General features: G+C 44.5%; 1 protein-coding gene across 5 annotated transcripts in view; it reads right to left on the bottom strand.

Annotated features, from left to right (window-relative positions):
* DMTF1 (cyclin D binding myb like transcription factor 1) overlaps window positions 1–22,683 on the bottom strand; it is a 514,121-nt gene extending 491,438 nt beyond the window's left edge. For 4 of the 5 annotated variants that reach the window (XM_085652911.1, XM_085652914.1, XM_085652913.1 and 1 more), the window contains exon 1: window positions 22,452–22,683. In XM_085652911.1, coding sequence (XP_085509037.1) covers window positions 22,452–22,474 — 23 coding nt within the window. In that variant the 5' untranslated portion in view covers window positions 22,475–22,683. The remainder of the gene's footprint in view (window positions 1–22,451) is intronic. The other variant, XM_085652912.1, reaches the window with a different exon arrangement.
* Between the last annotated feature and the right edge of the window lie 1,857 nt (window positions 22,684–24,540).

Genomic DNA, 24,540 nt, shown 5'->3' with positions numbered 1-24,540 from the left:
ATAGAGTGGCATAGAATGGATTCTCCTAGAGTGGAGTGTTGTAGAGTGGCATAGAGTGGAGAGTCAGAGTTGAGTGACACAGTGGAGAGAAGTGCCGTAGAGTGGAGTGTCAGAGTGGAGTGGACGGTCGCAGAGTGGAAGGGTGTAGAGTGGAGTGGTGTAGAATGAAGTAATGTTGTAGAGTGGAGTGACAGCTGAAAAGAGTGTTGTACAGGAGTGGCACAGAGGGGCATGAAGTAGAGTGTCGTAGAGTGGTGTGAAACAGAATGGCATAGAGTGGAGTAAAGTGATGTGGAGGGTTAGGGAATGGTGCAAGATGGTATAGTGTCGTAGAATGGATTTTCGTAGAGTGGAGTGGCGTAGTGCTGTAGAGTGCCATGGAGTAGTGTGTTGTAATCCAAATGAAGTCCTGGACTAATAGCGTAGATTAGTTAAGTTCTTTTATTAAGTTGTTAAGAAAACAAGGGAAAACCCCACCAGGAGCAGCTGTCCTGCTGCTCAGCCCATACCAAACTGACATTCCCAGACATCCAACATTCCATCCATCCAACATTCCACACCACACTCATTCTAGCTGAGCAGCAGACAAAGGTAAGTTACAACATCTCCCTTCTTTACGGGGAACAAGTGCATTGTGAAATAGATTAGATGAAACAATTAAAATAATGACAATATGGCAAATAACAGTCAAGAAATTAAATACAATGCACTAATAATAATAAGAAAATAATACAATTCAATATAAACAACTCACATCACAACCTGTCACACCATTCCACATCTCATCAAACTCTCGTAAAAGAAACACTATCACACATACTACATCTCCTCTCGCACACAGTGTATAATTTAAAAAAACATTCTTTCACACCATACTACATCACAACTCGCACGGAAATTATATTAAAGATTTCACACCACAGTACGTTCTGACCAAAGTATCACATCACTTCCTGAATTAAACCACCCTCCTACATCATACACCAAAACCTATATGCCATAGATCACACCAGTTGGCCAGACCGGTACGACAAGCAACATACAGGGAACAACCCTTAAAACAATATATATATCAGGACACAACGTGCGCACCGCGGGTCAGAAAACGATCAACCTCATACACTTCTACACACACATCCAAAACTCAAACACCAATACAATCAGTGTCACGTTCACACACATTATACAACAAACCCTACCTAATAATGAGTGACTTAACAGAACACAGCCATCTCATGCATGACTCAAACCAATGAGGGGCCCAACAATTAACCACCACCTCATACACAACATTAACAGTGTTTCAAAATTCTGGGACCTGTGTCCCTTCCCACTTCCAATTATGGGACATGGCTCTTCGTCGTGGTTCAAATTCAAACACTAAGTCAATGGGTGACTTATCTACATACTATCAATCAACAACAAACATATAATAATGAGTGCCTTAACAGAACACAGCCATCTCATACACGACTCAAACCAATGAGTGGCTTAACACTTAACAGCCACCTCATACACAATATCCACAGTGGTTCATATTCTGGGACACTTTTCCCCACCCAATTCCAATTATGGGACTTGGCTCTCTGTCGTGGTTCAAATTCTGGGACACTTTGTCCCCTTCTAATTCTGGTTCCATGGCCAGCTTCTGGGATCGCTATCCCGGTTCCAGGCTCACTCTGGAGGCTGCTAGATTCTATCTCCTAGGATCACTGTCCCGGCTCTGGGCTCAATGCCCCTCATCACACTCTTGCTTTTAGTTACGGTCTCTGTCATGGTCCGGGTTCTGGGAGATTTATCGCAATTATAGACTTTATAGTTATTTTGGATTAAAGGGCACACTGCCGATATTCAGCAGATAATCTACAGCTTTTCAATAAACTCTATCACCCTGACCAGCGATGTAATTGGCAAACGTCAGCAAAGGCAGGATCGTTTCCTCCTTTTTTTAGACATTCTGAGTTAAAAGGACCCACTGTCAATATTCTCACAGCAATTTACACAGTCATCTTCAGCTGTTAATAAAAACGATACATCACGCATCAGCAAGGCAATAAGGTTAACTGATAAATATTTCTCTGACCAACTGCCGATCTCCGCGCAACAAGGTTCCTGGTTCTTGGTAATCTGAAACTCTCAATTGACATTGTTGTCAATACCTGGTCCTGTAAACTGTGTGCGCCTGGATTATTCTCATAAAATGGAGGCACGCATATCAACGTAGAACCGGGTGGTTCTCGGCACGCACATGCACCCATAATCGCCACACAGGAGTACTGACGCGGATTGGAGTGAGGAGTCATCACAAAAGAGATGGTGACGCCGAAGATCTCCATGAGGAGATAAGTTGGCGCGTGTGTTCTTCTCGTGCAGGATTTTTTTTTTTTTTTGTTTAAACCGTAACAGATAATCCGTTACTGAGGACACAACCGCACATACACGGCACACCCCGACAAAGCAGTGAAGACCACTGAATAAAGTTGAAATTCAATCGGCATCAGCACATCTCTACTCCTGAAAACATTTTCTGCCAAATAATATATGCATTGTTTGAACATTTGTCAACCTCGGAGACTTCCATTAGTCATTGCCCTCACTCGACACTTCCAAAGAATCAATGTTATTCATCCCTGCCAAACAGCATCAGACGGCAACGGGGCCCGTATTTAAAGTCACAGACTGCATAACAGCTGCTCACCGGGGCCCAGTCTTGCCCCCCGAGTAATATATTCCGAAATACACACCGGGGCTCGATCTTTGACCCCGATCAACACACACAAAGATTCTTCACACTGAAACCTAACTCTTCAATAATTAGCACTGGGACCCGATCTTTGTCCCCGATCAACATATTTTAAGTGAAATACTGAAACTCGTATTTTGTCCATGTTTAACACTAAATCTGGCACGCTTGGGTTAAAGGGCGACCGTTGGCAGGGTCACTGGTGGGGTTTGGGTGCCAGACAGCATTTCATACATACTTTTAATTTCCGTATAAAAGTCTTTTACCTTGTGGTTTCCATGGCTATTATTTTCTGTACCTGTATTTCAGTTCTCGAACATCCTTGGACTTCTCTTTTCTGTTCCTGTCAAGTTTCACTTTTTTTTTTTTTAAGTTCCATAGGTGGCACACGTGGATTCTTCTTCTAAATCATCGCCAAAAATAATGTAATCCAAATGAAGTCCTGGACTACTAGCGTAGATTAGTTAAGTTCTTTTATTAAGTTGTTAAGAAAACAAGGGAAGACCTAGCTGTCCTGCTGCTCAGCCCATACCCAACTGACATTGCCAGACATCCAACATTCCATCCATCCAACATTCCACACAACACTCATTCTAGCTGAGCAGCAGACAAAGGTAAGTTACAACATAGTGTCGGAGTGGAGTTCCGTGGGGGGAGAGGGAAGAGTGGAATGGCGTAACGTGGAAGGACGTAGAGTAGAGGTCATAGAGGGGAGGGATGTAGAGGGGAGTAGAGTGTTGTGGAGAAGAGTGGCATAGTGTGTTTTGGGGTGGAGTGGAGAGGCACACAGTAGGGTAGAGTGGAGTGGCATAAGCATGATTTGAAGTGCAATGCCTTTACAGACAATATATTTTTTATTGAAATTGTCATCACATTTGTACAGACAAAATTCTGCTGATAAAACTATACAGGGCAAAAACGATAATGTGTACAAAGGGGCATCACCTAGTGTACGGATTTGGTTTGAGCATATTAAAATATCGGTTTCCAACACGCTTCAGGTTAACTATACAAAAAAAAAAATCATATATTTCTGCTTTCCTAGTTCTGATATATTCTGACATATTTCTACAGTTAATTTACTAGCATTTACATTTTGTGGGGCAAATCAAATAACATCCAACAGCCACCCCCAGTACCGAGCAAGATAGTCACATAAATCCTCTCTATTTGCAGTCAGAGAAATAAAAGCAAACACCAACTTCATTCGGAAGACCGAGCCTAACATTTGACTTGTGCACATCAAAGGTAGCAAGATAATAAGTAAATTTAAAGAACAGCATATTGCTCATTCACTTCTGAACTCAAGCACAGGTATTTTGGGGTGCTTCAGCGCCCTCCACGCCTCTACTTCCAGCACCTATGGCATGGGCATGAAACTGAGGAACAGGATCTTTTAAGTTATGCCATTTGTAAAGAGCACTGACCAAAATAAACAAGTTCGTAGACAGAACATTTTTCCTCACAGGCAGGTGAGATTGATGAACTGGTAGTGTCTGGTAAAGATAGGTAGGATCAGCCAAGCCGAAAGACAACATATTTACTGCTTCCTGATCTAGCTTTCAAAAGGATACAACTGAAAACACATATACTCTTGTGGAGTGCATCATGAAAAAACAAAAAAAGGGAGTTACCAGAAAGAGAGCACTTGTAGAAGAATGCAAGGAGTCCGTCATAGAGGTGGTAAACAGATTATGCTCCACGGGAGGGACAAACACAAGCTGAAAGGCTGTTGGACTTGGCCATTTCTGGAGGGTCAATCCGAAACATTTTGCCTTCACCATCTGTTTTTTAAATCCATTTGTACTGACTTTTGGGATCCTGCACACTTTACCACAGCTAAACAGTTCTCAAGTGCGTGTGCCCTCTCTTTTAAACATGGTAGAATTGGTTAACGCCCAATTGGCATATTTCATTTACTTGTAAGTCCCTAGTAAAGTGGTACTCCATGTGCCCAGGGCAGGTAAATTAAATACTGATAGTGGGCCCGCAGCACTGATTGTGCCACCCACTTAAGCAGCCTTTTAAATATGGCTCAGCCCCATCATTGTAGCCTATGTATACAGTTTTAAACTGCCATCTTGACCTGACAAAGTAAACCTTTTGCCAGGCCCAAACCTTCTTTTTTAATACATATGTCACTCTTAGGGGAGGCCCTGAACAGCCCAGAGGGCAGGGTGCAGTGTATTTGAAAGGTTGGACATCTAACACTGTCCTGGTAGTGAAAACCCCATACATTTGTTTTGCACTACTGCAAGGCCTACCTCTCCCATAGGGTGACATTGGGGTTACTTTATGAATATATTGTAACTTCCAATTGGGAGCAGGTATACTGTTTGAGTGTGGTGTCAAAAGAATTGTAATTAAACGCCCTCTTTAGTGGTAAAGTTGATATTTAGACACAATCCTAAAAATGCCACTTTTAGAAAGTTGGCAATTTCTAGTCCTAACCATTTGGTGCCTGCAGCCTGTTTCTGGGTCACACGACTAGGTGCAGCTAGCAGTTGGTCTTTGTGTATTGCTCCCAGACAGTGAGACAAAGGGAAGATAGTTGTTGGCAGGATGGGCCACTCCAAGTTAACGAGGGGGAGGAGCGGCCACCTACAACACTTGCACATCACAAAGGCTCTGCCTGAGCACACTCACACAAAGTGTTTGACACTGGTCTTTTGTGACCCTAGACAAACTGGGGCCAGGACAGATAGGAAGGGGATGAGTGACACCTCAGGGGGTGTAAACCTCTAGAGGCTTCTTCCACTTCAAGGTGGGCACCAGGTATAAATGTTGAACCTCGGACCACAGCTCTTCAGTACACTTTCGGACTTGTAGATACTCTGCAAGAAAGAAGGACTGCTGTGCTGCTGAAAGGACTGCCATTCTACTGGACTGCTGCTCTGAAGCACTGCCGCCCTGCTGTTCTCTTGCCTGGGTGTGGACTGGCCCTGCATATCTAAACCCAGGACCCCTGAGTGACTACAATGGCTAGTTGGCAGACCTCCTGATCAGAAGCCTCAGGGACATAGCAGGCTTCCAACAACCTTGAACCTAGCACCTTAAGTCTGCCATCTGCGAGTCCTGCATTCCCAAGTGGCGCCAATCCAGCCTTGGAAGGAGGGCCTGAAGGTGCTTTGCCATCCCCTCTGTGGATCCAGCAGAACCCTCGCATCTCCTCTGCAGCGCATCTCCTGCAGAACTGGCGCATTGCCCTTGCTGCTTGGAGCATCACCCTCACCCAACACAGCCCACCAGACCTGCCACTGCATGCAGCATCTCCTCGAAAAGGAACTCCACATCTCTTCACAACCAGGATTTACGGTACTCTTGTTCAACGGTCCTAAATTGGGCTCCAGCACAGTCGGCCTGAAATTATGACTTTGTCTCAGTTCGGCGAGACGAGATAACTATAGTTGACAATTTGTACTTTTTGGCGCTAATTCTTCAAAATTGCTTTTCTCCGGTTCTACCGATTGTATTTTTGTCGTTTTGGTCTTGATTTATTCAAAAGTACTCTATTTTTACTAAATAGGTGCGGGGTTTTTCTTGAGTGGTGTTTTCACTTTACTAATGTTTGAAGTGCTGCATAAATACTTTACACATTGCCTCCAAGTTAACCCGGACTGCTCTGTGCCAAGTTACCAGAAGGTTAAGCACAAGTTAGTTTGCAGTTTGGTTAGGACTTCACCCTAACAAGGATTGTGGTTCATGCTCGAATAATGTTTCACCCCGGTCAACAGGTAACCCAATTTCTCACATCAGCCTAATACGACTAGAAAATAAGCAAATACAGATGACAAAAGGCAAAGCAAATGGCAAGCAATGAGCAGAATGAAGTACTAGGTCCCCTGTCTCAAGAACCTAATCTGTTTTTCTCAACAAGACAACTGTGCCGCCTTGTAGGCTCAATTACACAGCTGCTTTCCTTTTGCATTCTCTCTGTTCGGCATAAGTAAGTCAGGTGTCTGATATTAGGACTTTGATGTAGTGCCATCAGTTGAGGGGATTATCAGATAATTATTTAATGGAATTTTCAAGAAGGATTGAATAAACGTTAGTCTGATACCATCTTGAATTTAGGGAAAAATATACTACGCGGGTTGGTCTTCCAGTAAGACTTTGGAAGGTCATCTCAAGTCTCTTTCATTTGTTTTTCAAATTTAAAGTGTCTGGTGAGCTTCTTATGGTGGAACGATAAGTACAAGCTTTCTGAGGGTGTACAGTGGCCCATTATGAAGCGTGGAATTCCAAGAAATAAGGGTGTGTGTTTCTTAACCAATCTCATAAGGACCTTTTCCTGATGGTCTGGTATGGATTGGCAGGTTGATGAGAAGGTTGATGAGAGGGTTAGGTTGTGGTAGCTCAAGACTAACCACTTCGGTTGAAGTTTATCCTTTCCCCTCAATTAATTTCAAAATCTAACATTCCTTTTAGTTATATTGTTTTGCTACTGTTCTCAAGGGGAGTGATACGTTACATTTTCCATGCATATTTTATATACAACAGTATTCTATACATATTAATGTTGCATCTCCAGTAACAGGAGTCTTAAAACTTACACTCCTCCCCAAGCAAACTGTGAGCTGGCCGCAATATGCTTGACAAAAGTTGGCGTTAAACATCTCTGATCAGTTTAATTGTTTAGCTATGTATATATACGCTGCACTGGTAGTTGTAGATTACAACTCTACATGGCCTTAGGTCAAATTTATTGAAAGACCCACTAGTTGATAGGTGACTGATTTTCTTTTAGAAGTGGCCGGTAAAGGAGGTTTCTCTGAAATGTTAGTGACCAATAATGTTGTCAAGATTACCTCTTATGCTACAACAGATTCCCTCATCAAGTATAAGATTAGGCATACCAAGTCAGCTTTTTATGGTCCAGAGTTTAATGTGCAAGAGGAACATTTTACTCAATAACTGAAGAAGAGTGTATAATTGGTTTGTCCCAGTGACTCGGCGTTGAATTTTTTTTCTCTATGGAAAAAGGGTATGAAAGTAAATTTTTGTTAGTACAGGGTAGAGTTCCTATTTCTCAAATGTATCCCTGGTGGTTGAGGAAGCAGATTTCACTTGTCTTTGGATTATCTGTTCACAAAAAAGCTGAAATCAAAAATAGGGTTCTTGCACATCAGAAAGCACCCAAGTTGCTTAATTAGTTTGAATCCATGAACTGCTTTTGTACCAAATTGGTTGATTGGGTTAGGATTTGGTTGCTACGTAATCCTGGCAAATATAAGTAAGTTTAGCTGGCTGCTGAAGGCCTTTGATTCACTCAAATGGCCTTTCCTCCATGCCACAATGAGCAGGCTTGGCGTGCTGGGCCGGTTCCTCTGGAGTGGTACGGCTGCTGTACACGCAACCTACGGTGAGCGTTCGACTTAACGGTACACTGTCACCCGAATTCCTACGCACAAGGGGAACCTGCCAAGACTGCCCTCTAGCCCCCTTTTTGTTTGTGCTGGCCTTAGACCAGTTGGTGCGACACTTACAGGAGCGACATAGCCATAGTCTAACACTTTAATACGGGTCCTCTGTTGCTCAGGCTATATGCAGATGACAGTGCACTAATGACATTGTACTATAAGTACGACACCCAGATGATAACCTGGCGCCACTGCTGTCTGAAGTTACTAGATATGGCAACGTCTCTGGGCTGTGAAATAACTGGGAAGAGTCAGAGGGGTTTCCATTGACGGTGGCACAATGTAGCAAACTGAGTGATTACCCATTGGCATGGTGTGAGGAATCCGTCAAATATCTTGTGATTCATGTCCATAGGGAGGAAGATTGTACCCTACAGTTAAATTATGGTCCAGTGCTTGAAAGACTAGGGCAAAACTTTGAGAGATGGCGGTCCTTGCCTCTGTCCATGGCTGGGAGAATAGCTATTGTTAAAATGGTGGTCCTCCCACAATTTCTGTATCTATTTCATAATATCCCAATACCACTGTACAACAGCTTCTTCTCCAACCTTTGCACTATGTTGATACATTTGGTGTGGGGCTGTAAACAGCCCCGCATCAGCTGGGATGCCCTCATGCTACCATATGAGAGGGGAGGGTTCGGGGTACCAAACTTTCACATTTATTATCTGGTGGCGCAGATGAGTTTTGCGTGCCACTGGTATAATGCGGAGATACAAATTCCCTATTACAGGCCAGAAGCTGACTTGGCTCTTCCCGCATCTCTCGGGACCCTGCTGCCAGTTGACTACCAGCGGGACCCTCATGATATCCAAACACTATCTACAACTTGTTGGGCGTGGCACAAACTATCAAAAATCACAGGCTCACAGATATTCTATTCATCTGCAATGCCAGTAGCGGGTAATGGTTGGATCCCTATCCTGCAGGAAACACTTGTAAAACGCACACTTGCCAAATTCCATCTGGAAACTTTCGGAGACCTCTTCCCTAAAGGACATATATTTTCTCGCATGAAGATCCTCATTTCCATGTAGCGACTGTTATGGATCACTTTTGTACTCCAGAGGGAACAGGGTGCTCTGAAAGCAAATATGTACAGCTATCCGCTTGAACCCTGTGAGTTCCCCCTGCTAACGGGTATCATTAAGGACGGGGATGGCACACATCTTATGGCTAGAATGTACAAGGCTACACTGGCCTTGATGCCCTCCCGAGATGCAGGGGTGCATGCGGCCTGGGAGCATGATCTTGGTCACCCCATCACCGACACACAATGGAGCAGTTGCTGTGCGCAAATCCGCAGAGTCTCTCCGAATCACAGGCATAAATTGTTACATTTCAAATTTCTTTAGAGGGCATATAAATCACCAAGTGCGCTACACCGCATAGACCCGTCTAGCTCACATTTATGCCCGAAATGCCGCTCCCCAGATGCAAACTTCGCACACCTCACATGGACATGAGCAAAGACAGGCAAATTTAGGTCAGCAGTATTTGTGGAAATCTCCAAAATTATAGACTTTGCCATTAAGCCCACACCCCCAATGGCTCTACTTGGGTATACACATGACCTCCCCATATCAAAACGACGATTTGTTGCTATTGCGTTGCTTATTGCTAAGCGGGAAGTGGCCATAAACTGGGGCAGTAAGTGCACACCAACGGTCAAGTCATGGCTGAGCAGTAGGACATACTGCAATACTAACAGCGACACCTATGCACAACTACAACCACCTACGGCGAGACACATGGATATATGGCAACCACTACACTTGTATTTGCAGGACACACAAGACACTGCAGACACGCCAGTACCTTCACAGCCTCAAACTGCCGCCCATGAGACCGGCAGGGACACAATAGAGGTAGATGAGGCATTGAATCCGTTGTAAATTTTTGATATCTGTGAAACCCACCTACTGCACCTTCATGCAACTAGAATCAGTTGTTAGCCCTGTATGTACAAACCTGCACAATGTATAGCATCTTTGTATATATGGATCATCATATACTTCATCTACTGTTAATCTTGTAAAAATCAATAAAAGAGTTTAAAAAATAAAAAACGTTTAGCTGGCTGCTCATGATTGTCAAAGTCATTAAAAGTGGCATTACAACCCAGGATGGCAAATGTTGGAATCTGAGTGTTGCTAAAGTTTTAAGAGCAGAAACCTCTTTTGCTGATGTTCAACAAAGTGTGGATTCTTCTGGAATGGGTGTTTTTAATTGTGTTCTTATTTTTCAAGTACAAAAAGGAGAGATGAATTCAGGGAAGGAACTGACTTGCAACCTAACCAGGACTCTTTGTCTGGGGTTCCAAGGTAGTGTTGTAGAGAATTTGTAGCAGGAAGGATTAAACATTTTGCTAGAATTCCCAAACCGTCTCGGAGGATTAGCCTCTTTGGTTCTAGTTTATTATATGCCCTTCCACCCACTTTAAGATCTTGCCACCCTTTTTGGTAAATTTGTGTTTTACGGCTTGATTTGAAAGGCAGAGATGTGTTACATTTTGCATGCATCTTTTATATATGACTATCGCTTGCATGCCAATGATCTCATCTTGTATTGTGTCAGTGAGTTACTGTGCCACCTTGTCCGAATTTAAAACATTTTCACTGTTGTTCGGCGATAGACTGTAACTGGTCACTTTGATCTGAATGTCAGACCTATGTAGATCACTTATTTCTTCAGTAAACATTTTATCCTACTTCAGAATGTTTTCTTGAAACTAACAGCACACAACAAAATTGTGTGCAACCATTATCCTCTTACTGTGGGATATTCAGTATAATATGAAGGCGAGATACATGAACCTATTGGCAAATTCCTTGATTACTATTTACAACCAACAGATGCCCTCTTACATAAAAAACAGGAGATTTTTGCGAAAATTAAGGAATACTGAAATGGGACTTTATGAAAACTATTGGTTGTGTATGTAAATTCCCTTCATACAGCCATCCCTTGTATTGGTAGAATGGAAGTCGTGGAATGGGTTTTTCCTCAATTAACCACCATAAAATATGTCATTGATATTTCTAGTAGAGCTTCTACATTTTACTTTGTGCCACCATTTTTTGGGGTATAACGGAACCCCTTCATTATATCTGCCATTGACTATGGGGCTGCACCACTGTTTTACATGAACAAATTGGAATATGATTTCATCTTGCCCTAAGAGAAATGGCTGAGTAAACCGTACTTTAGATATATTGACAAAATAGAGCGCTGATCAGTGAGGGTTGCTCAGTTGCTTCTCCTTAGTGAGCCACTCCCAGGTGGCCTCTGGTGTCTCAAAGAGGTGCGTCTTGTTTTCAGGGATGACTGAGCAGAGCCGGGAACATAAGCATGTACAACAGATTCAGGGCGGTCAGCTTCTATTTGAATGCTTCATAAGATCGTGGTCTCGTTTGCACTTCTCTGCAGTAGTCGGGAAAGAGGAGGGTTTGCCGTTTTGACAAATAATTACCAAAAATCAATTGTGCCTCCCTCAGAATGCAGTCTCCATTTTTAAAATTAAGGAATTGAACAATCATAGGTCGTGGCAATGCTCCAGGAGGAGGCCTGAGAGGAAGAGCTCCGTGGGCACGTTCTACGGGAAGCCACGTTGAGAATTTCCCACTCGGCATCCATTATTTGATCCACTGTTCCAGGAATTCCGCTGGTGGAGTGGTTTCCAGTCCCTAAGGAAGCCCATGAATCTGAGCTTGTTATGCCGAGATCAATTTTCCTCTTCTTCAGCTCGTTTGTGCAGTTTGGCTGTTGGGTGAGTAGGCGAATGACTTTAACCTTTTGGTCCGACACATCATCTTCAACTTTGGGAATTCTTCCCTAAGCCTCTGAGATTTTTGCTGTTGCATTTCGCACATCTTGACGGAGGAGCGACACATCAACCCGCACCTCCCCTATTTTGGATTCAACTGTGGTCTGGGGCGTCTGTGTGGCCTGGAGAATCACAGCCAAATCACAATCGGGCGGGGGCCTCCTAATCAGTTACCCCTGACCCACTTGCCCCAGAGCCAGAAGTATACTGGTCTATACGGGTCTGGGAAGGATGCAACTATTGAAGTTTGTCTTTCCTCAGGTCCTCAGCCAGGAGACACCACATAAGTGAGTCCGGCCCGCTTGCCATACGTCAGCAGCACGAGCAGCTAGGCCCATAAGGAAACGCCAGGAGCCTCAGGAGGTATCTGAAGGGCCAGGGAGTGAGTCAACGGCTCAAGAAGGCAGCACCCAGCCAGGTCTTTATCAGATTACCAACACCCCCCAAATTCCACTGGGCCCTTTGAAGCGGTGCCAACATGTGTGCTGTCCCCCCAGCTACCATCAATCAGGGCAGTTCATGTTCCCTATCTTTTGCTTCCAAATGATGGGTTGAGACGCTGACACCAAGCTCACTCAGTCTGGCAGGCCAATACTGGTTATCAGTCGCAGGCCTAGCACATAGCTAGGCAAGGACCTATGAAGCCACCCATAGGCACATCCAGCCACTCGCCTCAGTGCGGTTCCGCCGCGGCAGAAGGAAAGGAGATCGCAGCCCCTATGCAGGTCAGGTACCAGTGGGCTTGCAGTAGATCCTTGCGGGGGTAAGACGGGAATATTTATCAGCCCTCGTGGGAGGACAAGTCTATGTCGGTAGGGGCCTGTGTCCCGGTCACCCCCAGCTGAGAGGGTAAGGAAAATGCTACTGGCCCCACTCATGCATGAACCTTGATACGGGAGGGACACTAGGCGCCGTAGGGCCCAGTCACAAGCCAGGGAGCTTGTACCTCTGTATGCCCGCCGCGAGGCTGCTAGGCCGTGCGAGCAGCTCAGCAGTGTGACCAACAGGCCTGTTTCTCCTCACTCCCGCCCCTGTTCTCTTCACCAGCTGCTGCTGTCCATTGTCAATGGCCCTCACCGAGGGCCCCGACTGCTCCCTGTTCCCTCCGCTGGGCTCAGTACTTCAGGGCAGAGCTTGGGAATGCCGCATGTGTGGGGCTGCTATGCTGTGCCGTGTCCAGGTGCAGCTGCCGAGCCAAGCTGCCGCTTTTCGGGGCCACTGACAAGCCCCCGGCAGCCCAGTCAGGAAAAGATGACAGTGGATGTACATTCAGTAGGTCCTGGCAGCCAGGAGTCCCCGCACTGCAGGAAGATAGCAGCGGATGATGGAGGGGTACGGAGCACTCTTACAGTGTGATCTCTATTTTGACGCCCCCAATCCACGTCCAGTCAAGAGATTGTTTTCCTTCCTTTGCGAATACACATTGTGGTCTCTTCTGTTTTCCAGGCTTGGCTGCATGCTTTTTTGTCAATGTTCAGTTGTCCTGATCAGAAAGTGGTTCTCATATTTTCATGTTAGGGTGACAATTATGATGGGTCCAATTAAATGAAATTGTTGAAGAAAACTCTCCGAATGAGAACTCAAAAAACAGTAGTATCATTATAAAAGAAGGTTTCAAACAAATGTATATAGTTTCCAAACCGAATGCATGAATATATTAGTGTTATGAAATGCTTAAGTCGCTATGGCAACAGAGTATCCACACTGCCAAGACTGTGGTCTGCCCACATCAAAGGGCGAACATTAGGTTTAGTCACGGAGAAAACTACTCCATCTCCGCCATGATTAAACCCCTCCGATGGCCCTGCGGAATAAGGGTTGTCGTAGGAAGACATCTAATTTCAGCCCATCTAATTTTGATGGGTGGAATTAGAGGTCAGTTTTCACTGCCCATCACCGCCAGGAAAACCCCTGCGGTAAAGGGCAATGAAAACTGCTAAATGCTCACATCGCCATGAGAGAGGACTCCCATAGTGAGAGGAGCATTTTCTTTTTGCAAATAAGAAAGAAAACAGCTTTGTGCAGGGTATCATCATGTTGATGGAGCCTTGCACCAAACTGTAAACAAATGCAATAGCTGTCCCTGCCAATGCTTTATAAATGACCACTAGCTTGGCAGACATTTCTAAATCTAGCAGGCGGAATGGTCTTGGCCTGGTGGAAGTTAAGACATTCACCAGGCCAAATGATATTAAGGCGTCCACCAACATAGAAAGCTTTAGAGTGGGTTTCACATGCCGATCAACATTTTTCTATTGGGGTGCAGAAGTCAGCAACTACTATGGTTAATATTATATATCCTAGTTAAGCACAAATGGCTTGACAGTGATGCTCAGTCCTTAATTATTAGACTAGTGAATTTTAAAAAGCTTCCGACTTCCAGTGATTTAGTGGCTTTCCTCCCTACTCTTCTGTTTGTCCAGCTCAAGGAACATTTCACTCACTGTGCTTTGATTGGATGAGTTTTATCATTACAATCTATCTTTGCTGCCAGTTCGACGTGGGATTTTCAGCGTGACTCTTTTGTGCCCCTGTCAGCGCCAGAAACTCGCCGGACCCGCTGCGCGGGTCCCGCAGCGCCCACCAAACATCGTGAGGGTGGTGTGAAACGCGGCTGTTTCTAGCGGGGTGAGCGGTAGCGGACAGGGCTGCGAGCTGCAGGGGACTCCATTGTCCAGGAGTCCCTGCGTACCAAATAGCTTCCACCTGGCCTGCTCTCCCTGGACGACACGCCCCCGTCCCTATACACCCCACCTATTTAAGGATCCATCCTCCCGCTACGCGGGAGCGCGCGGGAGCGCCCGGGGCTAAACCCGGGCAAAGGGCGGGCCGTCTGAGGCCGTCAGAGAACGGAAGAGACCGGACCGGGCCCCGTCCCTAAAAACTAGTCTGTTTGAGCCAGTGGATCGCTGCTCCCGATTATCACCGAACGTCAGGTCACTCTTTTCTGTGTATGATCGTTCCATGATTGATTGGTTTCATTTTCTCATTAATATTAGTTGGCGAACAATTGTATTAGTTTATTGTGGATATGGTTCTCACGAGAGGAAGTAAAACTAAAGTAAAGGGGGGAGGGGGAAAATCCCTGGGTCCTATGGATGACTTTATTACCAAGGCAAATATCTTTATTGATCAAAGCATTAGTCTAATTGAAGGCAGGGTGTCCCTAGATCTTGCATTGGCAAAAAGGTCGTCCATGGGAAATCTAAAGAATGCAAAAACCCCCGAGGCCCAGGCCAATAGGGGGTGTGGGACGATTTCCAAGGGTAGGAGAAGCCTCCCAAATAACGTAGATTTGTCGGCCCCTCAACTTTCTGACTTCCAACTAAGCCTGGACTTAGAAAGGACCCCAGAATTAATTCCCGAAATAACCCCAGATGAAATAAGGAACATCAGAGGCAGGAGGGAGGGAGCGATTAGGAAACGAAAGATAAATGTAAAAAATCCCATCTATCATGACTCTAGTATCCAACACGAAGTAAAAGCTACAACATCTTCACAAGACGATTACCTTCCTGACAACTCAGTTATCAACCAGTCCCTACATGACAATCCAGATTCCACCAGCGTAGTAAATTCCTTGCATTCTCCACCGAGTAACACGCAAAGGGGAAATGTAAACTCACAACTATTAAACAACATAGCAGAGCTCTTAAAAATCGCTATTGCTCCACTCGAATTAAGACTGTCCCAGATGGAGCAACAATTACAGCATCTTGTTAATATTATAAAACCTAAACAAGTATTAGGGGATAAGACAAAGAGGGGAACTAAGCCACCTCCTCAAAAGCTGCCACACACGCATAATAAAAAACACGGAACTGCTCAAATAGAGTCTCCCTTTGAAGTACAACCTTCCGGAGTACGTATTACAGAGAGAGCAGAAGAACTTACTGTTAAAACTAATATAAACTCTATGCAGGCTAATGTTCCGATAGCACCAACTTCAGGTCCTAAAATTCCTTCACCTAGGGGGAAAAAATCGTTGCATCAAATCAACACTTTGACCCTAAATAAGCAGGCTCCTAAAACAGCAACAACTGATACCAGCAGAGCTGATACGAGGGGATTCCCTAAAACTAGATTGGCGGTAGACTTGCCACCGGAAGCAAGTCCATACGTTGTAGTTATGACAGTAGTACCCGAGCTAGAAGATCATGTTGTAGAATCTACATGGTCGTTGAAAAACAAGGTCCAGTACTGGTTAAACAATAATCGCCCCATTACAGAACCCCGGTCGTCTAGGATTCTGACGGTCCGTAGAACCCCTTGGGTGGGGAATAGCGGGAAAACGATACCGGGAGACTGCATCTTGATTTCATTTGAACATCCCTAGGTGGTGGATTACATATGCTCCTGGGAGTTTCCAAACACTTATGGTGAAATAGGAACTAGGAGACTCTCTTTCTTCTATCCCTCTAGGTTTCTCAGGGAGTTCTCAAATAACAATGCTCCTCCCCGGGAAATAACAGCCTTAGCTCACGACAATTACTCTAATCAATGGCAAACAGTGGGTTCCCGCTTCCGCGAGTATGGTGGTTACCGGCATATACCGGGACCACGATTTTGGGGTGGAGGAAGAGATGAATGGGGTGCCCACCCACAGCGGATGTTAAACAGAGAACCAACTCAAAGGGAACCCTGTTTTGGGATCCCAATGGACAATAGATTTAGTGTCCTCGAAACGGTTGACTGACCATTAATTCCATCTAAAGCCATCAACCATAGTACATCACATTCAATATCTAATGCCACAATGAATTGTCCAATTCAAGATGTAGTGACTAACGCAGAACCGCACCCGCTATCTATTCTTTTTTGGAACATAGCGGGGCTTCGCTCCAAAATTGAAGATGACTCGGTAGTACATTTCCTAGAACAGGGGAAAATTATATGTTTACAGGAGACCTGGTCTCTAACGGAGCTTCATCTCGCTGGGTTTCAAACATATTTTACGCCAGCTTCGGGAGGTGGCATTGGTAGACCTAAGGGGGGCTGATCACATATATTGCCAATACAGTAAATTATTTCAAAACATCGTTGGTCGCGTCGGACCCAAACTTCCAACTACTAAAGCTTCTTCCCAAAAAAACTGAGCCCATCCTCTTGCTTAATCTGTACAACAATCTTGAGGATGATCAATTTCTGTCTCTTATCGCCGATATTAAGGAGAAATTGAGAAATAACTCTATAGTTGGTAAGGGCCCAGTCCATTTCATATGTGGTGGAGATTTAAATATACATCCATGTCCACACGTCGGGAAAAACAGATGTGGAATTGTGGATGAAAACAACGCTCCTATTATGCACTTTATCCATAGCAAAGTGGGGACTGCCATGAATAATATGTTACTGGACTTAGAACTTGAAATAGAAAATGAATCAGTTCTAGGGTCAAATCTTTTACAACCAACGTACGTGGGTAGGGGCTATAGTACGACAGTAGATTACATCTTTCTCTCGTCAGGTTTGTCCCCCCGAGTGAGGTCCTGTGAGGTACTAATAAACACTTTCAGCGATCATTCTGCTCTTAGATTAGAACTACATCGAATGAAAGCTCAACCTGAAACGGACACCATAGCGACAACTCTCGCACAAAATAAATTGGAGCTAGGCAGGACAAATGGGTATACATTGAAGTGGGAGGTGATCAACCCGGAAGAAATTACTGGGAAACTGGTAAAAGAGGCTTATATAAATATAATCAATTGCCTCGATCTATCGTTATCTGATGAAGAAATTTTAACAAATTTCATACAAATATTAGAGAAGATTAAGGAACTTCTTACCACAACATCAAGGAGGTCACTCCCAACCAACAAAGGTTGGTTTAATCACTCCTGCACCACGGCCCTAGCCAATCTAAAAAAGGAATTTAAAAAAAAAAAAAACACAGATAGAGTTCCAGAAACGATCCAATTCTTGAGGCGCCAATATGTTAATGCACGAAAGCAAAGAATTATTGAACTAAAAAAGAAATTATGGGATGATTTACACTCCAGTGTCGCAGCAAAGAATAGTTCAGTCTTTTGGCGTACTGTCAAAACACCATATTTCCTGGATTCAAATAGCCCTAAGATAGAAGTGGCCATCGATGAAGATACGTGGGTGGCTCATTTTTCCAAGATTTTTAAAGATACAGTTACCGGTAGCAAAGGTTCAGAACATTCTCTCCCAAATGTTGACTATCCCATCTCCATATATTTTGATATCACGGAAGTTTTAGCGGCCCTGAAAGCAAGTAAGAGTGGAAAGGCCCCCGGCCCTGATGGGGTTCCAGTAGACCTGTTTAAATTCAATTCGGATCTCTGGTCCCCCATCCTCACTAGAGTATGTACTGCAGCGGCAAAAGTGGGTCTGATTGATTCCTGGACAAGTCAATTATGGTCCCAATCTTTAAAAAAGGAGATCGTCAAGACGTTAACTGTTACCGTCCCATTTCCCTTTTGGACTCGTTAGGCAAAGTGGTTGGTAGAGTTGTGCTTGAACGACTTCGGCAGTGGGCCGAGGAGGGAAATATTATTTCAGATCTTCAATTTGGATTTCGGGAGGGGCTTGGAACGGTGGAGCAGGCCCTTAATCTTACTTTGATCATGGGAAAATATTGCCAAGCAAAAAAAGAAACGGTTTACATGGTCTATGTAGATCTATCCGCTGCTTTTGACTGTGTCTCACACATAAAACTTTGGAACATCCTGACATGTATGGGAGTGGACCCCCCTCTCGTAGATTTTATGAGAGAGTTATATTCAGGGGCTTCTGCAAGGGTGCGTTTTGGCTTGAAGGGTGAACTGACCGCGCCTTTCGGAGTGGAGCGAGGAGTTAGGCAGGGGTGTGTCCTCGCCCCCTTCCTCTTCTCCTTGTATACAAATGGTTTGGAGGTGGAGATGTTGAGGGGGGCGTTGGACCTACCGCGGGTAAAACGGCGTTTGATACCTGCCTTGCTCTATGCGGACGACGCGGTCATCTTGGCCCGCACCCCTTGCGAACTGCAGAAATCCCTAAATAGATATGTCGAGTTTATGGGTGGCCTGGACCTACAAGTCAATGTTAAAAAAACCTTTGTTATGGTAGCCGGTCGATCCAAAAAGCGAGTAAAGAACATCTATCTCAAAGATCAAAAATTGGAGGTGACTACTAAGTATTGCTACCTGGGGCTAATGATTGACGACGGGCTCAATTGGAGATCAGCAGTTGAGCCTAGATGTCACTTGTTCAAAAGAGCGATAATGTCCCTGACAAGTTTTTCACAGAGACTAGGGAAAAGGCCACCAGTGGAGCTTTTAAAAATCTACACAGCTAAATGCCAGGCGATTGCCCTCTACGGAGCTGGAGTATGGGGATCCGTAGAGGTCAGTGCTCTTCAGGTTGCTGAAAATAATTTTTGGAGATTTCTTTTAGCCTTACCAACGAGCACCTCAGTATACGCTCTCCACCTGGAGCTCGGAATCCCATACCTCGAGGACCTGATAAGAATTCAGCCCCTATTGCTCTGGCGATGCATTTGGACTTCCGATAATAACGTCTTTTCGCAGGAAATCTTGATAGACTCAATGACCATAGACCACCCTCTAAAGATAAAATGGCTATCTTATGTAAGAAATTTCTTCAAGGATCTCGGCTTAGAAAAATATTATCTCAACCCCCAAAAAATTATTGAAATGCCAAAGAGGGCGCTGAAAAAAATTGGCGTTAACGCATTTGGAGTCCTTAAGGTTAACTTCTGTGGCAATAAAACCATCGGCCCTTCATGCTAATCTGATTCAGACCACTTATTTCATTCAACCATACTTAACATTACAGATTAGCACCTATCATAGAATGTTGCTGACAAGATTCAGATTAGATTTTTTTTACAGATTAGTTTCTTTCCCCGATAGAAACTGTTGGGATTCGATTCCCACTATTTGTTCTTGTGATGAAGTATCAATACAGTCAAATATACATACAATTCTGTTTTGTAAATGTTATCATTCACATAGGAAGGTTTGGTTACTACCTGTATTAAAGCGATGGGGACTAAGACAATGTCGCCCGGCGAGGTTACGTCTTCAAATGTTAGACTCCGAACTGATCTGTTATCATGTCCTTAACTTTTTAAGATGCATTGTAAAACATAGGAATAACCTGTAATATGGAGCCTGATTTTAGTCTAGGTTGATGAAGCAAAATTATGTGAATCCTTGGTCTGAGACTATATGATACCTGAATGGCTTTAACCATCATATATTTATGTTTTTGATACATGTGTTTTTCTTTATATTGTATTGTATCGTTCAAAAAGTGTTCTTTTATGGTTTTTAAAATTGTAAAAAACTGAATAAAGATAATATTATTATTCATTACAATGCTGCTATCATCTCCTTACACTGTACGAACAACATGAAAAAAGCGATAGCAAGGCCAGCCTGTGTCACAGGTGAGACATATTGGCTTTTGGAATACTTGCATGTTTAAAAATGTACGCAATTACACATGGGGGATGAAATCTAAAACCCTCAACCAACTTCATTCGTACTACAAAAAGTATAAAGCCTCTGAAAAATAGTAACATATGTCTCCACTATGAACACTTTTTATCTGTCTGTAGTTGGACCTATTGTGTGCAAAATCAATTTTTAAGAATGGGCTCTGGATTAGCCTGTTGCTCACGATTGGTTACTTTTCTTGCCCATCTAATTTCCTTGATTTTTGTTGCATTGGTTTTATTTCCTTTTCTCTAGGGTTTGTCCCTTCTTCTTTCACCACCTCATAAGAATGCATGTGTTGTGTTGCTCTCTTCTCCATGTGCTGCTACTCCCATCAGGTCTCCTGCCCTCTCTGTTTTGCACTTTCCCCTTTCCCCACGCTCAAGCTTTTTTTTTGTCTCGCTTACAGACAGCTTTTAACTGTGTGTTAACGAAGATATATTTTGTGCTGACCCATGTTAGTTTGACTCGTGCTTGGGACCTTGAAAATGTTTGACATCTTCTCTGAGGCTTAATTTATGTCAGACTTTGGGCCTAATGCAAATTCCATATATATGATTTATTATGAACTTTCGAATGATATTATGATTTACCACATTTTGCCTTCTATCATGAACTTTATTTATTTAATAAACCTCCAGGGCTTAATATAATTGATTATCCTATTTTTTCTATTAACAATCTAACCCGTGTTGGGGCTCATTTCCCCAAATGTTCAACACTGCCCCCAATCCTGCAAAGGTGCTTTATTTTACTGTTGTATGAGATTATTAAAGACAGTGTCAAGAGGCGGAACATATTCCGTTCTTCCCCAAAAGTGGATTCCCTCTAAGTCGTGAATGGTCTGCACAAGTCCCTTAATGCACCATGATATATGGGAAAGTCTAAGTATGCATGCTCACACCTGTAAACGAAATCCAATGAATGCAGAACATATGCTATCTTACTTGCTGAATTGCTCCGAGCTCTACTTCAGAGTACAGGGAAAGTGGCCTCTCCTGTCCTATATGAAGTAGAGCACAGAGTGTAGAAATAGACAACCGAACAGCTACTCTGAGGTTTATATATCAGTCTTCTGTAGGTCTTGTCTTATTGCTGTATTCCGTCCACTGATCAAACGCTACCAACGTGCATCTCAGCCTGTTGCTGCAGCCACCCATGTACAGTTCAAATAATATCGTGCACTTGATATCACTGTTTTATCAATGCATATTACCGCTGCAAATAACGGATGTTTTTATAACCAGGCTGAGTGACTCATTGAAAGGACTTGTTGGGATACCCAGGGATGAACTCGTGAATTACAGGTTACACAGCTAATAGGGCCAGTGGCCTGCAGTAATCGTTTCATAAAGGCAACGCTTCTTACGGGTAGGCAGCGTTACTCTTCAAGGCTTTTATAATGAGTTGCCACATTTTCACCTTTTTGGGTGCACGGTGGGATTCCTTCGTTAGGATTAAGCAGTGCTTGTTTATGAAGAAGATCTGTGCAGAGTTGGTTCCCGCTTGCTACCGATACTGGAATGTGAAATCTGCATCTCAAGTATCACAGATCCCACATGAGAATGACTCAAACAGTTGTAAGCATTATCTGCCGATTCTCACACGCATCATACTGAAAACGCTTCTGCACTGTGACTAATACGCAAGTCATGTCAGTGTAGTCGCTGCCAGCTTGGTAATTTAAAGTATGCAAACCCAAAGTAACGTGCATACACACGGTGGCCACTGAGACAACACGAAATGTCTGCAGAGGTCTCCTACTCCCAGTAGCTTTCTGGTCCTGTAAATTTAAGCAAGTGGAACCGGTAGAGCAATAGTTAAATCATAGCAACCGCTGACTATACCAAGGCCAGCCTGGGTCGCTCGGGGAAACTGAGTCTGTTTGATGCATTTCACTTTAGTGGGATGAGACAAGAAAACGGGATTCCTTCTTTTAATAAAGGTACGCATGGCATACACCTTTCGTCTGTTGACGGGTTCTCGGCTCTTACCTGTTATTAATAGTAAGGGACATCCGGGGCTGAAGCAACTGAACACCTTTGTCGGTAAGCACACTTCCGCCGACGACAGCCACTCGGTCTGTACACGGCGTCAAGACCACGTCGCTGCTTGCGGACAGCAGTACTTCCTATGCACAGCGATTTTGATGAGTAGCGTTCTTCCACGAGAGCCACCCGGGCGGTACGACACATCACTTGCTCGCCTGGAGCACTCTTTCTCGTCGTGCTAGTGCCTGTCCGTCGCGCCTTAATGCGGATGATGTCCAATAGGGTGCCGACCCCACGCGTTCAGTTTTGCTCTTTTGGGTGTTTGTTCTGTGTGTCGTAGACTCGTAGTCCTCTGGTACTTGACTCCCATATACCACAGAACGAGGGAAAAATATGACGACTTCGACGATATCATTTATTTGTTTATGCATTTTTATAAAGCGCTGACTTTACCCGAAGGTGTCAGAGCGCTGTACAATAGAACCAGTTACGTTACATGAGAGAAATGTTACAAAATAGAATGTACAAAAATAGCAGGACACAGAATCAAACACAGCAGGCAAGAGGATGTCACCTGCTAAACTTAAGCTCTTGGCGGCCAAGCCTTTCCACCTTGTGCTAAACCCTTTTTTAGGTCTCGCTGAGCCCAGCGCATGCGCTGGCTGGGAGAGACATTTTGTATGTGTCTTTTTTAAGTGCTGCTTGCTGGCCTACGCTTGCGTGCATGTGAGCATGCACGCGCGCTGCCGCCATGCGCTAGGCCAGCCAGCAGCACTCAGGAACGCCATTAGCGTGTCATCGCGATCACTTTCGCTTTCACAGCGATCGCGATGACTTTTGTAGCATTGGCCGCGCGCGCACACAATTCCCGCTTCTCCCCCTCCCCCACCACCCCGCGCGCGGCCAATGCTTGTTTCCATATGGTGTAATAAGCAGTAAATAACCAGTGCTTTTAAAGTGGTGCTTCCTTTCACTACATAAATCAAAACATTCCGATTTGGTCTGGCCAAGGGTGCTTTGTTTTCAGTCCACATTTATGGCTGCTTTTTGTTGAACATGTTTTGCTTTGGCAAACTTTTTATTTATTTGCAGCCTGCACCAATTAATTCTCATGCCAGGGCTGCATTTATTTCATTAACTTGTTCGCACACAATCACGGGCTTTCGATTAGACATAATGTTGTTTTCTTTATGGGACATATGCCATCCTTTAAAGCTGGGCTTTGTTGCCCTTCACTGCGCGTGGGCGGGGATGGGGGCATGAAGTGTCAACATGTTACAGCCCTACGACCTTCAGGTGGAACGACTGACTGCATGGCACGGACTGACGGTCAGTGTTACCCTCAGTACGTTCGAGAGGATGCAATTAGGGTCTTTACTGAATCCGTGCACTTCGGCAGACAACACACAAGAGACGCAGCATGCCTAACATCACAGAGCCTGTCACGGAGAAGCCGTGATTCAAACTCTCATACCCATCCTGCGACTTCACTGCAGACAACTACGACACCTCACCCCCCCTCCCGCCCCTGCCCTTCTCCGGTTCTTTGGCCACTGGGGACTTTTCCCAGCACTGGCCCTGGAAGTCCGTGAAAGGGAAACAGTTTTTTTTTTTTTTTTTTTTTTTTTTTTTTTTTTGCATATTTATATAGCGCAAACTCGACCCGAAGGAATTGGAGCGCTTTACATAGCACCGTATTTACATTACACATTCAGGCACGGGGAGATTAAGTGATTTGCCCAGAATCACAGGATGTGGACGCGACCTCGAGGCTCCAACCCTGGTTTCCTGCACCAGAGGCGGCAGCGCAGCCAACGGACCACATCCTCTCCCCAACAGTCTCTTAGTCTGGGCCGCAGGAGGGGACCTGCTATCTCTCCACCTCCTCCACTGAGGGGAAGCCCTCCGTGCCTGTCTTCACTCTCCACTGGCTCTGTGTTTCCGCCGCTCCTCTGTGTAATGCCTGTGGTGCAGTGCTGGGCCCGGGCAGAGGGAGACGCTCTGCTTGTGATGGGAACACATCTCTTAATGACCCATAATTTGGGATCCCTGGGTAGGGTTAATATTATTATCATCTTTTACGCACTGACCT

This window comes from Triturus cristatus, chromosome 4_1, assembly GCF_964204655.1.
Source record: "Triturus cristatus chromosome 4_1, aTriCri1.1, whole genome shotgun sequence".
Taxonomy (NCBI): domain Eukaryota; kingdom Metazoa; phylum Chordata; class Amphibia; order Caudata; family Salamandridae; genus Triturus; species Triturus cristatus.
Note: the sequence above shows the minus strand (reverse complement) of the source record. Positions and strands in the feature narration are given on the sequence as shown.